Raw genomic sequence first — 15,544 nt, 5'->3', positions numbered from 1 at the left:
GAAACTAGAGCATCACTCATAAAGGAATAGAGGCAACTACTATTACGCTATACTATAAAAATAAAAGTTAGGTTCTTTTTTTAAAGTAAATAAATCATGGTCTGGCGAAGGCTGCTTCAAGCGGTAAAAAATAAGCACAGAAATGGCAATGAGGCCTTGGGAATTCAGCTGTTCTCAAACTGAAAGTCCAGACAGTGCCGGGAGGCATCCACTCTACTGTGTTCTGTTTAAGCTCCTAGGTACAGATATAGAGATATTCAAACCTGCTTCTTGAACCGTCCCCCTCGAGGGAGGGAGGGACATTAATAAACCACTCACACATTGGAGCGAGGGGTCATAACAGAACCGCGTTCCCCCCCCCCCCCTGACTGACAGCTGGGAGAGCTCCGCAAGCAGTCGGAGGAGGTGAACTCGGCGGTGGAGTCGGCAGAGGAGACGCGCCGGAAGCTGCAGCGGGAGCTGGACGGCGCCGTGCAGCGGGAGCGGCAGAAGGAGGAGGAGAAGGAGCGCGTGGAGAGGCAGAGGGAGCGGCTGAGGGAGGAGATCGAGGACATGACCCTGGCCCTGCAGAAGGAGAGGCAGAACTGCTCCGCCCTGGAGAAGAGGCAGAAGAAGTTTGACCAGGTGAGGCGCGGGAGGGGTCGGATCGGGCCGGAGACCCGGGGCTTGAGGTGACTCCGGTTTGACGCTCTGCAACAGGCTGCTCTGCCGGCCCACAGAGGGAAGGCCAGGAGGACTGGGAAGAAGATTATAGTGCTTGTGTGTTAAGACATCTGGGGAAGACGCTTTCCCCCGAGGCAACGGCTGGTGAATTTTAAGTCAAACACATTTCATAAGGGTTAGAGAAGGTAGAGGGTAGCCTAGGGAATCAAACCCGGAACTGAGAGTCAGGTCGACACACGCCCCCCCCCCCCCCCCCCCCCCTCTGCTATACTCCCCCATGATTAAACATTAATGATAGGCCATGAGGATATTACATCTGAACAAAGTCCTCCCATGTCCTATGACCCCTGACATCCGCCCTGTGACCCCTGCAGTGCCTGGCGGAGGGGAGAAGGCCGTGAGCGCCCGTCTGGCGGAGGAGAAGGACCGGGCGGAGGCCGACAACCGGGAGAAGGAGACCCGCTCCCTGTCACTGGCCCGGGCCCTCCAGGTAACCCACGGCGACGCAGCGCTCGCCATCACCTGATTGGATCAAATCATTTTAGTGTTTTTTTTTTGCTCACATTTTTGTTTGGGTTTTGGTTGGGATTTTCTTTAAATAGTTAAATAGTTATTAACTAAAATATTTTTAATTGTGAATCTTGATTTGTGTTTGTGTAGGAGGCCCAGGACCAGAGGGAGGAGCTTGAGAGGTCCAATAAGCAGCTGCGTCAGGAGATGGAACAGCTGGTCAACCAGCAAGACGACGTTGGCAAAAACGTAATAACTTTTAATTATTATACTTATTATTACTTTTTTTTTTTCTCTCTCTCTCTCTCTCTCTCTCTCTCTCTGTCTGTGTGTCTCTCTCTCTCTCTCTCTGTCTGTGTGTGTGTCTCTCTCTCTCTCTCTCTCTCTCTCTCTCTCTCTCTCTCTCTCTCTCTCTCTCTCTCTGTCTGTGTCTCTCTCTCTCTCTCTCTCTCTCTCTCTCTCTCTCTCTCTCTCTCTCTCTCTCTCTCTCTCTCTGTCTGTGTCTCTCTCTCTCTCTCTCTCTCTCTCTCTCTCTCTCTCTCTCTCTCTCTCTCTCTCCTCTCTCCGTCCGTGGAGAGAGGGATCCCTCTTCTGTGTTCCTTCAAGCCTTTCCTTCATTCGGGGGTTCCCTTGCCCCTTTAGAGGGCTGAGGAGACCAATGGGCCCCTGAAGCCCATTGAAGATGTCAACTGTGATCGTCGAGAGCCGCACGTTTAAAGTTGCGTTGATCCGCGTCCAGGTGCACGAGCTGGAGCGCTCGCGCCGGGCCCTGGAGACGGAGGCCCAGAGCCTCCGGGGGCAGACCCAGGAGCTGGAGGAGGAGCTGTCGGAGGCCGAGAACTCCCGCCTGCGGCTGGAGGTCACCCTGCAGGCCCTGAAGGCCCAGTTCGAGAGGGAGATCAGCACCAACGAGGAGAAGGGCGAGGAGAAGCGCCGCACGCTCAGCAAACAGGTGAGATGGGAGGGGAGACGGGGGAGAGGGGAGACGGGGGAGACGGGGGAGAGGGGAGAGGGGATAGAGGGGGAGGAGAGGGGAGACAGGGATGGGGGGGACGGGACGCATGCTGTTCTTCTGGTCGGAAAGTCTTCATTGCTATCTCAAACAAATGATATCAATAATAATACTACCAATTATATTAATCCTGTTAAAACTGTCTTTGAGTAATATTGAAAAGCCAATAGAAACTATTGGCTTACTTTTTCAAGATGTCCAGTTTTGTAGTCAATAAAGACTACAAAACTCCCCCCCCCCCCCCCTAACCACCCCCCCTAACCACCACCTCCTCCTGCTCCGCCGCCCAGCTGCGGGAGCTGGAGACCCAGCTGGAGGAGGAGCGGAGCCAGCGGTCGCAGGCCACCACGGTGAAGAAGACGCTGGAGGCGGAGCTGCAGGAGGCAGAGGCCCAGGTGGAGGCGGCCACGCGCGGCCGCGAGGAGGCGGTGAAGCAGCTGCGCCGGCTGCAGTCCCAGATGAAGGAGATCCTGCGGGAGCTGGACGAGACCAAGCTGGCCCGCGAGGAGGTGCTGGCCCACTCCAAGGACAGCGAGAAGCGCCTGCAGACCCTGGAGGCCGAGCTGCTGCAGCTCACCGAGGTGAGAGCCCGTCTGTGTGTGTGTGTGTGTGTCTGTCTGTCTGTCTGTCTGTCTGTCTGTCTGTCTGTCTGTCTGTCTGTCTGTCTGTCTGTGAAGGTTTTTATCTGCTTGTTTGAGTATGCTATATTATGTTTGAATTGTATTCAAATATATTATATTATTGTCATACCATTTTCTCATAATCATATTATATGTAATAATATATATGTTATGCATATATATATATATATATATATATATATCATATATAAAATGACTATACTGTATAATTATTGGTAATAGTATTGTATTACAGTTATATTAAGTGCACGTGTGAGTGACAGAGATGGGTAAAGGGAGAGAAACACCTGCTCTATTGTGTATTCAATCTAAAAATATTACATTATGAATCATCTCTGTGATCTGTTGGTATTCCTGCCTGCAGGAGCTGTCAGTGTCGGACAGGCAGAAGAGACAAGCCCAGCAGGAGAGAGACGAGCTGGCGGATGAGATGGTCAACAGCAGCTCTGGAAAGTCAGTACTGTTACACCACAGACATACATGCACAACATGCGCTTTAGGTTAACTTTATGTTGGTATACGGATGTGAGCTTCACTAACACTGTCTACGTGTGTGTGTGTGTGTGTGTGTGTGTGTGTATGTGTGTGTGTGTGTGTGTGTGTGTGTCCAGGTCTCTTCTGAGCGAGGAGAAGAGGAGGCTAGAGTCACGCATCACCCAGTTGGAGGAGGAGCTGGAGGAGGAGCAGACTAACTCTGAACTGCTGGCCGAGAGACAGCGCAAGAACGCACTACAGGTACCCGCACGCACACTCCTCTTTGTGAATTGATACAATCTCTACATACATACACACACGCACACACACACACACACACACACACACACACACACACACACACACACACACACACACACACACACACACACACACACACACACTTTTCAAGGCTGAGATGCACACACACTCACACTTAAGCTCACGCTCACACACACACGCATGCACATGGTGCTCATGGTGGTCCGGGGCGGTGTGTGTGTGTGTGTGTGTGTGCAGGTGGAGACCCTGACGGTGCAGCTGCAGGGGGAGAGGACCCTGACCCAGAAGGCGGAGGCTGGGCGGGAGCAGCTGGAGAGGAGCAACAAGGAGCTGAAGTCCCGGCTGGGGGAGATGGAGGGGGCGGTCCGGGGGAAGCACAAGCTGAGCGTGGCAGCCCTGGAGGCCAAGATTGACTCCATGGAGGAGCAGCTGGAGCAGGAGAGACAGTGAGGGCCGCACTGCACCTATGCACGCACACGCACACACACATGCACACACACACGTACATGCACGCACACACACATGCACGCAAGAATACACGCACGCACACGTGCACGCAAGCATACCCACGCACGCATGCAAGAATACATGCACACACGCACACTTATGTACGCAAGCACATGCGCACAGGCACATGCACACGTACACACACACACACACACACGCACGCAAGCATACACGCACACAAGCACAAGCGCGCACGCACGCACATACACACACAAAATAGAAATGTATGTTTACACACAAATACACACGCATCCGAAAAACACTTGAATACAGACCCGTACACACAATCACACACACTCACACCCACACACACACACACCCACACATGCCAGAATTTCAAACCCCTATTCATCAGCTTGTGTAACCCAAAACCCGTGTTCTCCCAGGGAACGAGCCATAGCCAACAAACTGGTGCGGAAAACAGAGAAGAAGCTGAAGGAGGTGATGATGCAGTCTGAGGACGAGAGAAGGCATGCCGACCAGTACCGGGAGCAGGTGAGGAAACCTTCCAGCTGTCTTGACATGCAGGCACACAGGCTACATCAACATCTGCAAGTCAGACGCAAACGTCCTCAACCACCTAGCCACAGATACATCTGAACAACACTGTGAGAGAGTCACCAGGGCAAAGCTCACAGCTCTCACTGGGCCGTTTTTAACAAGCGCGTTGAATAGGAGCCTCAGCCATCAGTCTCAATCCAAAATAAGCCTAATCCAGCCCTGGCATCTGTTTGTGAGAAAGGTTGGAACAAAATAATCTGTCTGCCAAATGCGAGACACAGACCCCCTTTAAAAACGTCCCACGTCCTAATCTGCTAGATTTAGGCCCAGTCCCATTTCTCTCCCCTTAACAAGAACACTTGCTTTGCGTGCCCTTAGCTGCAAGTCAGCTACCGAGCTGGCTAGCGTTCAAGGGATGATTTTTAAGGGGAAAAACAGCACTCCCCCTTGCTCCCTTAAGTATTGGGACACCCTACCCCATTGCGGGAACACGCAAAATCTAGGGTTAGGGCTCAAATCTAGGAGAAGGGGGAGAATTGGGACAGGGCTTTAATCTCCCCCCTCAACACCATCAACCCTCCTGATTGAGGTCAATCACACTTCCCTTCTACTGCTCTATTCACCTCCTAACAATTCTCCCCATCCCTCCTCCTGCTCTCTCCTCCTCCCCTCCCCCCTCCTGCTCCTCCTCTCCAGTTGGACAAGTCCATGGGCCGCCTGAGGCAGCTGAAGAGGCAGCTGGAGGAGGTGGAGGAGGAGAACTCACGCTCCAACGCCCTGCGGAGGAAGCTGCAGAGGGAGCTGGAGGAGATGTCGGACGGCAGCCAGAGCATGGCGCGGGAGATCACCGCGCTGCGCAGCCAGCTCAGGTAACCCTGGCTGGGGCTGCTCCTGCACGGCGCCCCGGTGCACGGCTCCAGAGACTACTAGATCTACTGCTGGAGGAGAGAGACAGACAGACAGACAGACAGAGAGAGAGAGAGAGAGAGAGAGAGAGAGAGAGAGAGAGAGAGAGAGAGAGAGAGAGAGAGAGAGAGAGAGAGAGAGAGAGAGAGAGAGAGAGAGAGAGAGAGAGAGAGAGAGAGAGAGAGAGAGAGAGAGAGAGAGAGCTGGGGTGGTTGACTCCCAGCTGAGAGGGTGTGGGTTTGAGCCCCGATGTGTCAGCGAGACATGCCTAACCCCTCATCCCTCACTGATCATTCATATGTGCTCATTGTGAGCCACTTTGGAAACACATGTCTTCCAAATTGTCTAAATACAAAATACAGAGAGAGAGAGAGAGAGAGAGAGAGAAAGGGAGAGAAAGGGCACACACACACACACAGAGTTCAAACAAGATTCATTCCTCGAATTTTAATTTGTCCCCCAATAACGTTCTATTTTGATTTTGTTTGTTTGTTTTTGTTGTGTTTGTGTCGCATGACTTGTGTCCATCTAACATTGTTCATCTGTGTCATCACCACCACCACCCAGCCTCCCTGAGTGGAGACCAGAGAAGTAGGTCCATCCGTCTGTGTAGCACACGCGTGTTGGTGTGGATGTGTTTGTGAGTTTGTTTCAGTGTCTTTGTTGTTTTGTCACTTGTCTTTGTTCGTATTATTATTTGTATTTCGTCCTCCGCTTATCCTTTCTTCACCAGAATTTCCTGGTCCACATGTCTTTCTCTGGATAATGCCTTAAAGGACAATTCCGGTATTTTGAACATCGAGCCCCCTTTCTGGTTTGTCTAGGATGAAATAGAGCTTGGTTCTAGCCCTACTGTTGAGACGGAGAACCGAGCGAAAAGACTACAACCAAACGTAGACAGCCCCTTTCTGTTTCCGGTTCCGGTCCGGTTTCTGTTTCCGTTTCAAAATGCCAAATGCTAAAACACGATAGAAACTGTATTTCGCTACGATACTTGATTTGGAACATAAACGAACACCACTAACCACTCTGTGAGTTGCACAATTCTGAAAACGAACGTTTAGGGTTGTGTTAAGGACAGGTTTGTTGATGCCCATGGCCAGCCATTCTGATGCAGGCAGGGGCGATTTGAAAATAGCCAAATACCAAAGACGGGACCAAAAGTCAAAATTTTGGTGTCAACCACTCTATTTCATCCTAGACAAACCAGAAAGGGGGCTCAATGTTCAAAATACCGGAATTGTCCTTTAAAGACAACAATCACCAACAATATTATTCTGAAAATTAATTTCTCAGAATTCATCATTGCTCATGATATAGGGGTTATCACAGTGGTCGTCTCCTCCCCTGACCCCCACGTCCGCTCTCCTCTCTCCCCAGGCGTGCCCCCCTGCCCCTGGCCCTGCGTGGCCGCAGAGCCCTGGTGGACGACTTCTCCCTGGAGAACTCGGACTCTGAGGAGCCCCCCGCCTCGCCCACCCCCTCCTCGGGGCTCCCGGGCACCCCCACCCCGTCCTCCTCGGACCCCCACAGCCTGGAGGCCCTGCCCCCTTACGCCCTCAACAACACTGCCAACAACACCGAGTGACACACACACACACACACACACACACATACATGGGACACACACACACACACACACACACAAACACACCCTGGCATAAACATGAACACACAGTAACATGCATGTATTGGTCCTCTGCTACTCAGAGGCAAAGGCTGGGGTAGTGGGTGGAGTGCGGGGGTATGCCACAGATACACCGTACATCAATATTTATAGAGCGTAGATGAAAACCACATATCCCCAAAACATGGTGCATACACAAGGAGATATCAACACCCACACACACACGCACCCAGACAGACACACACACATGAGACTGTTCCTGGTTCTTGAGAATGTTGCCTGTGTTAAAAATACACAGACACAGATTCTACCGGCTCAGAGATGAAAAGCAGAGGTTACACATTTACTCAAGCGTTCGATTCAGACGCAAAAGCATGTCAATCGCTAGGATGTGTCATTTGTTGAGAAAAACTAAAGTCCCGTCCCTCCTCCCAGCGCTCACCCCCTCAGGCCTAGCTAGATCACGTCATATCAGCTGATCCCACGCAAAGCTTGAATGAGCAGCGAATGCTAACGGCTACCATCGCTCGTATCCGCTATCTCGGTATTAAGCCATGTTTAACGCAGCTCCTCGTCGTGCCGCCTTGTTGTGGAGGAGCCGCTGGTGCAGAACCGGAGAGTGACTGACCCTCCGAGGGGGTTTAGACAATCTTATATGTTAGAGAATAGCAAGCATGCCAAGTGAAAAAGGTCAAAGGTTCAATGCGTTAATTCGACCTCGCCGACTCGCCGTCAAAAACGAAAGGTGTGTGCGTGGAGGCTCACAGAGTGCTTGTTTGTGAAATAACTTTTTACCATGTTTTCTAAATTGTGATTTGAACTTGAAATGATACAACCTAGTGCAAAAGAACTATGAGAGGTAGAGCGAGCCGATGAGAGTGGACAGTGTGAAGGTGACGACCGTGAGCCAGGGTAACTCAGAGGGGTATTCCACACCGTATGTGCATCTGAAGCAAAGCCAGCAACACATCTCCTCAGAAACATCAGGGTCTCCGCTGGCACTGGATTAGCATCAAAGTTACCTCACGTTGTTACTCACTCGACCAGTCCAAACGATGTTTTTCATACCGTATTGTCATAATGATATAAATACAAAATAAAAACGACACCATCCATGCAGAAAAGAAACGACCTGCAGGCAGCCATGCTAAAACGCACCTCCTGTATTCTGGTTGCTGCAAATAATAGCGTAGAAATAGTATGTAGTTAGTAATTAAAGTAGCGTGTATGAGTCATCTGCTTAACTTAAGTCTTAATATAATACTTCTTACAGGAATTGGAATTTGTATATTTTTTTGTTGCTCTGAATATGAACTTAAGTTATCGATTGCTGGTTGCGTTCTGTCAGTGTTTATTATGGTCTGCATATCATGGTGGCTCCCGACGGGTGTGGCTGGTGCTGGTGATTGGGCTGGGCCCTCCCCTTGATGCGGTCTCTTCAGCCAGTGTCTTGTGACGGTTCCGGATGGCATTACAGGTGATTAGCTGATCCGCTGGTGAATGGCTATCTGGTAATCAGGTGTTTAGTGCTGTTCAACATATTGAGTATTCTCTTTGGTTTATTTGCTGTATGTATTTTTGCTTACAGAACAAACAAAAAAAAGTTGACTTTTACATGTTGTGTACCATTGCAAAAACAACCTTAACTCTAGCCTGTTGAGAACTGTATAAATGTAACTTTTTACTCAAAGGAATAATGCTTTTCTGCTTCTTTTAAAGATTGATGGGGTCATTTTTAAGCTAATACATCATGGTTTGTTTTAGCCATCTTGTACATGTATTATTCATTTATGTTGATAAACTGTATTCTATTCTATAAAAACGAGAGCTTTTTGTTGAACCAAATGGTGGGCGTATGGATGAGAAAAGGGACTTTGATTTGTTATATCTAGAGTAGTATCATTGTAGATCTAGATCAATGGAGACGACGGAGGGCTAGCATTCAGAGACCAATCTGGTGGTTTTCTTTCCTAAGCCTTTTACCCAAAAATTCTGTTGAGAAAATAGGACAATGGAATAACAGTGTAATTAATATGGCACTTGTATTACACTGGCATCGGTATTGTGTCTAAAAAGACTCCTAGAAAGGACAAGCTGGCTTTTAAGTCATAATTATTTCCTTTTTTTAAATTTAAACTACTTACATTAAATAAATTATCGATGCGTGTGGCGTTACCTTAGATCGGCCCTCACTATTAAGCTTGTTATTTTTACAGTTCTAAAATAGACATTGTCTTTTTAAACCCTGGCCTTGAAGATATCTGAGCACTTTTCACGTATGTTGTATTTATTTTCCAGGACACAAAGGTCTTTATTTGCATTTTTGTTAGGAATGTACATAGCACCTGTTTGCCTGTATGACACAGCTTTAAGTATGCAGGAGGCTCAGATACAGAAACACAAAGACACTGGACGGCTCACATTTGTAGTACTACACATTTCTACGTCCACATACCAATGTTGGCTGATGTTTGCACCTTTATTTCAATTGGGAATAAAGTGGATAAAGGATGTGTAGCTTAGACCACAGGTGTTGTGTTGTTGTTGTTTTTTTATCAAACAAGGAATTGTTTGAATGAATCAGTGTTTTAAATCCATCCATTAATTCATTATCTGGTATGTATTGCTACATAGCTAACTGTAGTCTTTGGTAATAAGGGTTTTCCTGATCTTGTTCATTATTGTGTTTCATGACAAGTCTTAAGTGCAATGATAATCATTTATCAAATGTTTGCTCCTGTGTAAATTGACACGGAAGTTCAAGCTGTAATTATTACAGCCATATTTTAAGATCATTCAAGCCACGTTCTATTTCTTGTGTTAGGCCATAAAAGGAATATCATCCCCCAACAATACCATACAATCACCATACAAACAAAAACAAACATCAACCAAACCTTATGAGTGAATTTACTGAATTATGTATGGAATAAGATTGCTCGTAAACCACAACATATCAAAGTTAATGTCAAGCATGATGCATTTATTTTGGCAATATTTATCTACTTTAAAAATAGCATTCATCCAACCTTTCTATGCACAAGAAGTATTGCAATGGTTCAATCTGTCTTAATGCGGCCTTGTTATAGTGGGATTTGACGCCAGCTCTCCAATTAACTGGTGCTTTTGTGTTTTAAGATGCTTACATTATGAACCAGTGCCTTTTCTTTCTTTCAGGTGCATACATACACTGTACATACACACAAATCACTCAAGCTGATATCACATTATTTATTATTTATGTATTTTTTACCTACCGCAAAATAAATATTGCCATTTCACAGAATGCACATTCAGACAATTAGTAAATCAACAAAATAAATAGATTCACAAATGAATAGTCGCACATTCTACCTGGTCATATCATTTAATATTAATTCAATAGGACAACATGTATTGTATATAATATAATATAATCAGTTGGAAATCTGAAAACCCGATGTGGGATGTTATAGAGATAACAAACTTGTTTTACCCACTCCTCCTCTGCTACACAATCTCCGTGAACAGCCAGTCGTTCTCGAATGAAGGGGTGAGTATGGGATGGTACTGGGTTTCAGTAAGAGCAGAGAAGGACTGAGCCACACCTTCAAAGTGCGTTCCTCTTTTGTTATTACATGTTTCAAATGCACAGGAACTCTCCTGTTGCGAGTATGTGTTGAGTGTCGAGTTGTTGCAATGGTAAATGCTGAAGATTGAATTTGATTGGTTGTCTTTGTCTTGGTCTGAGGCTGTTTCAGTAATGACGGTCTCAGTTTTGCCGGCTGAAAGACTTTGGGAGGTTCTCTGATCACTGGTCAAATTGCTTAAGGTCAATCCAAGATCACTCTGAAAATGATCACAGCCTCCATATCCATATCCATTACCTTCAATACATTTCAAATGCTCTGCCTCTGATCCACAATTATCGCTCTGGATCTGGAAGATCCCATGCCCCATGCAAGTTTTCGGTTTATGATTCGTAGATGATGTGTTGATGTCATCACAACACACTTCGCCTTCCAGTTCCGAGGAAGCCTCTTGGCACATGCACACATTTTCAAAAAACTCCTCCATGTTCACGCAGTCTTCTAGGTCGTCCATGCAGGTGACCTCGGTCTGCAAGACCTCCATCATGTCTGTCCACTGGTTCTCCACGGTGTCCTCCTTGTGGTTCTTCTGGAAGCAGGTGGACATGTCCAGCATGGACTGGACGGAGAAGTCACAAGAGTCGAGGGACAGAGGGGAAAGATCAGGAGAGAAGGACGGTGAGAAGGACAGGTCAAGGTCCTCGTCCAGATGAACGATGACATCAGAGTCCGAGGCAGATTTGAATTGTGGGTCGTTGTTGTTGTTGTCAGTTTCTTTGAGCCTCGCAGTACAGACATTAACTTCTGAGAGATTAATTCTGTTCCTTTGGGAGGTCTTTTCATAACTGTAATAGGCAGTCTGCGAGACTCCAGGTTTATGGTTGACCTCTGTATGTTCAGAAGAGTTCAAGAAGGAAGTAAATTTAGTTTGGTTCTCGTTTTCGATCATATTTTGGAGTGCCAATTTGGGGGCTCTGTGCCCCTGGCTCTTCCCTCTCCATGTGCCGGTGCTGGCCTGGGATTTGGGAAGGCTTCCCCAAAAATGTCTCGACTCTGGCTGCCTCTTTTTACTGACCTCCATTTCAATGGAGCCATAAACCGAGTCAGAACCCAACTTTGAAGCCTGCTCAATGTCTCTTGATGTGTTTGTAATGGGGTCTTTGGCTGGTTCACCAAGACCATCACCAGCAGTGGTTTTAACGGCAGGTTCTGATGTCACAGGCTTCTGGCCCGCTGAGGAGGGAGATGTGTTTTCCTCCTGGGTCAAAAGTAGAGCCGACGCTAGTCGCTGGTTTGCAGCCTCGATGTTTGTGAACTTCCTGTTGGGAGAGATGGGTGAGATCAATTGTTTTTTTAAGTTAACAATAGAAAGGAGACAATTACAATCACACATATACAGATTCACCCTCCTGATACTGACCTCTGTATCATGTTGTGCAGGAAGCGCCGGTGGTTGACCTGTCGCTTGGACGGACGGTTTTTGCGGGGTTTCTGTAATGTCCTCATCATGTGACCGGCGGCAGATGTCACAAAACTGAAGAGGTCACAGCCCCAGGGGACCACCTGCTCCATACCCACCTCCAGCGCAAAGTAATTGGATGGTCGCATGACTACAAATAGGATTGGCTGGACTAAGTGGAAAAATCATTGAAATTAGATGTAGAGATATATATATATATATATAGATAGACATGGGCCACATATTAAATAATTTTAAATATTTTAAAAATAAATGAACAACATATTCATAGTATGAAGACAGATGCAGTGCATTAATAGACAAAATGTTCCTTTTAATTTTAAATTATTATATAGCACACTTTTTATTAAAGTTATAATTCAGAGAATTGAGCAAGCAAGCAAGGGACTGCAAGCTTTACTACAGTGTTTGCTTTTCATTGCATTTAAAGAAGGAAAACCTTCGCTTTGTACAATGTATGTCAACATTTAAAATGTCAGTTTATTACAGGGAATTTAGTCTAATAGTGACTAATTGTCACTGATCATTGCCAATGAATCACACACAAGTATTTCATTAATACACAGGATCAGATGTTATAATCAAAGCAATTATACGTATGAATCATATATGTGTCTGCTCAATGCAATTATTTAAATTAATTTTGCTCAATGATAATTTTGTTTTAGCAGAAAATCAGGCTTACCTTGATAGTTGTCAGGTTGCTTTGTATCTCTACCTCTGCATCTGCTGTGAAGCTTCACCCCAAGGTGAGTGAATTAGTGTCGAGAGAGGCGGTTTTGATCAATCTGTGTGTGTGTGTGTGTGTGTGTGTGTGTGTGTGTGTGTGTGTGTGTGTGTGTGTGTGTGTGTGTGTGTGTGTGTGTGTGTGTGTGTGTGCGTGCGTGCGTGCGTGCGTGCGTGCGTGTTTTAGGGGTCTGTGTACGCAGATGTGTGAGTCAGAGTCAGAGACTATTGGATACATAATAGGAAGAGCCAATTATCAGAGAAGTCAACCGTTTGTGGAAGTGTGGGCACACGTACACATTGTCTGGCCCACTAAAGGCAGCTTGTTAAATACAAAGAGACGCAGACACACACCAGTTAAGGCAGTTCCCAAGCCCTTCATTGATCTGCTTAAACTGGCCCTAATTATCACATTCTCAGAACGAAGAGCCGACATGGTTGCTACTGGCATTAATTATCCTTACAGTTCTATGGAGCCCACTCGGTTTTACATATCTATGGCTCTAACGGAGTGAATAGGCTGGTCTCCTTCAACAGCCACAAAAGACGGAAAGAAAGTGTGAGTGCAAGAAAGGCAAATCCTAGCCCTAATTGTTTTTGTGAAACTGTTTTCTAATTACATATCCGGAGATAGTTCATGTTTGGATCTTATAGGACTAAATATTATCACGATGAAACATGCAGAGTGCCATAGGGCAAACCCTCTGATTAATTTGACATATTAACACAAATATTAAAATAATTTCTTGCTCTAGGCTATAGGCTCTAGAGGGAGATTAGTTTTAAATGTGCCTAGAAGTGTAAAGACTATGAGAAAGAGGTGCTGCACATGCTGCAACAGGAGTGGCTGCTATTTATAGTCAGCCCATGTGTCTGAGAGCAGTAGGCACTACCAGCATAATGGTTTGGTCTCCCCTTTTCTCTTTGCCCACTGGGGTCGTTTGTTCATTGGTAAGTCTCAAGCCACCGTTCCATAGACAGCAAATGAAAACAATGAGGCTAATTATCATAACCAACCATTAAAAAAATGCCAGTATCTACTGTGAGTTAATCCATACTATAACCTTTTTAAATTAATAGTTCACATGTGGTGTTTCCTAACATTCTTCCTCAGTCTGCTGATAGTCTTATCATCCATTCTGTGGCAGTGACAGACCTTTGACCAAGAGAGAAGGCTTTTTTCCAGAGATAAATAAGTTGTCTCTGGCAGGAGACTATTCCCTATCAACCAGTGAAACTAAAAGAAAACAGCCTTCTGCTTATTTGTGGCTCGGAAGTTATTGGGAAGAGCCTGTTTTAAAGGTATGCTTACATTCATATTACTACTTACAACATGAAAAGACAACAATTCAGTTATCAATTGTTACAGAACCTCTAAATAACTTATGCTTATTGTACTGCAGTACCTCATTTGAATATGTACATTATTTAAAAAGTAAATGTGCTTAACACCTTCCGCAAAGCTGTTCTAGTCTATTGAAAAATCTTCACGTGCCACAAGGATACAGAGGCTGTTCTGCTAAAACAGTGACACCCAGTGGCGCAGTTTTGAAAGAGCCCATCCCCACATCTCGCAAGAAGGGCCTCTACTAATGCCCTGATTGTTCAACAGTGTTGTAACTATGAGCAGAGCCTGGGCCATGTTGAAGGCTCACCCGTACGTCAGCAACATGGTGGGATACACAGCACTGTTTGCCTCTGCTGATATCCTCCAGCAGAGCGTGCTGGGGGGCAGTGGGCCTGGCACCGCCGCCTCTGAATCGGGGGATTCACCACAGGTGGACAGCAGTACAGCTGGTATTGACTGGTCCCAGACAGCTAAAGTGGCCCTTGTCGGGTTCTGTTTCCATGCCAACTTTAATTATCATTGGCTGAGGGGTCTTGAAAGACTGCTGCCAGGGGGTGGGCTCCGCAAGATAACACTGAAAGTGGGCTTGGATCAGCTTGTTGCAGCCCCTGCAACCATCAGTGTCTTTTTCATAGGTGAGTGGGATGCATGGGACAGTAGTGATGATTGTATAATGTATACACCTATTTGCTGTGAATGGCTTTGTTTTTGTCCTGGGAGGTCTGAAAAGCGTCTGTATTTTCTTTTAGGCCTCAGCCTACTAGAAAGAAAAGAGGACCCTCTAGAAGACTGGAGGGCCAAATTCTGGACTTCATACAAGGTAGCTGAAAAAGCTTTCTAATAAGATTATCCACTGATATATATTTAGCAATATAGCAATAACATAAATATGTTTTTATGCAATCATATATTGTGCAATTAGACTCTCTCTCTGTCTTTTTCTGTGTATACCAGACTGGAGTGGTTTACTGGTCTACAATGCAGGTGAGATTGTCCATTGTATTTATAATAATCTAAGCAATCCATAATAATAACCAACAATAATCAACTGTGCCATTTGTACTTTCTGTCTTTTGTACCTCACTTTCTCAGGCATTGAACTTTGCCCTGGTCCCTCCGGTGGCACGGACAGTGTTTGTTGGAGGCATCTCCTTAGTGTGGACTGTTTACTTGTGTCACCTCAGGCAGCAGCAGACAAGTACATCTCAATGAATTGTATTATACTTGGACAAAGAGCTTTTGATTTCAACTAAATAACACCATGACAATTTTAAATAAAGTAACAATAAAATAAATAA

General features: G+C 46.2%; 2 protein-coding genes across 2 annotated transcripts in view; both read left to right on the top strand.

The window, feature by feature from the left end:
* myh14 (myosin, heavy chain 14, non-muscle) overlaps nt 1-7,084 on the top strand; it is a gene marked incomplete at its 3' end in the record, with an annotated part of 24,829 nt that extends 17,745 nt beyond the window's left edge. The window contains 13 exon segments of the mRNA XM_084471061.1: nt 376-624; nt 1,038-1,049; nt 1,052-1,153; nt 1,324-1,422; nt 1,913-2,125; nt 2,476-2,766; nt 3,191-3,279; nt 3,438-3,561; nt 3,820-4,028; nt 4,476-4,584; nt 5,287-5,459; nt 6,064-6,087; nt 6,877-7,084. Of these exon segments, the coding sequence (XP_084327187.1) occupies nt 376-624; nt 1,038-1,049; nt 1,052-1,153; nt 1,324-1,422; nt 1,913-2,125; nt 2,476-2,766; nt 3,191-3,279; nt 3,438-3,561; nt 3,820-4,028; nt 4,476-4,584; nt 5,287-5,459; nt 6,064-6,087; nt 6,877-7,084 (1,902 nt within the window).
* Nucleotides 7,085-14,126: 7,042 nt separating this feature from the next.
* LOC311350969 (mpv17-like protein) lies at nt 14,127-15,458 on the top strand (the record flags this gene model as incomplete). Its single annotated transcript, XM_084471060.1, has 5 exons — nt 14,127-14,200; nt 14,511-14,881; nt 14,996-15,066; nt 15,201-15,230; nt 15,339-15,458. Exons 2-5 carry the CDS (start codon nt 14,521-14,523, stop codon nt 15,456-15,458), a joined length of 582 nt encoding a protein of 193 aa, XP_084327186.1. The 5' UTR covers nt 14,127-14,200; nt 14,511-14,520.
* Nucleotides 15,459-15,544: the final 86 nt, after the last annotated feature.

The sequence above is a fragment of the Micromesistius poutassou genome, assembly GCF_964030765.1.
Source record: "Micromesistius poutassou genome assembly, chromosome: 8".
NCBI classification, from domain to species: Eukaryota; Metazoa; Chordata; class Actinopteri; order Gadiformes; family Gadidae; genus Micromesistius; species Micromesistius poutassou.
This window is presented reverse-complemented; position numbering and strand designations above follow the sequence as displayed.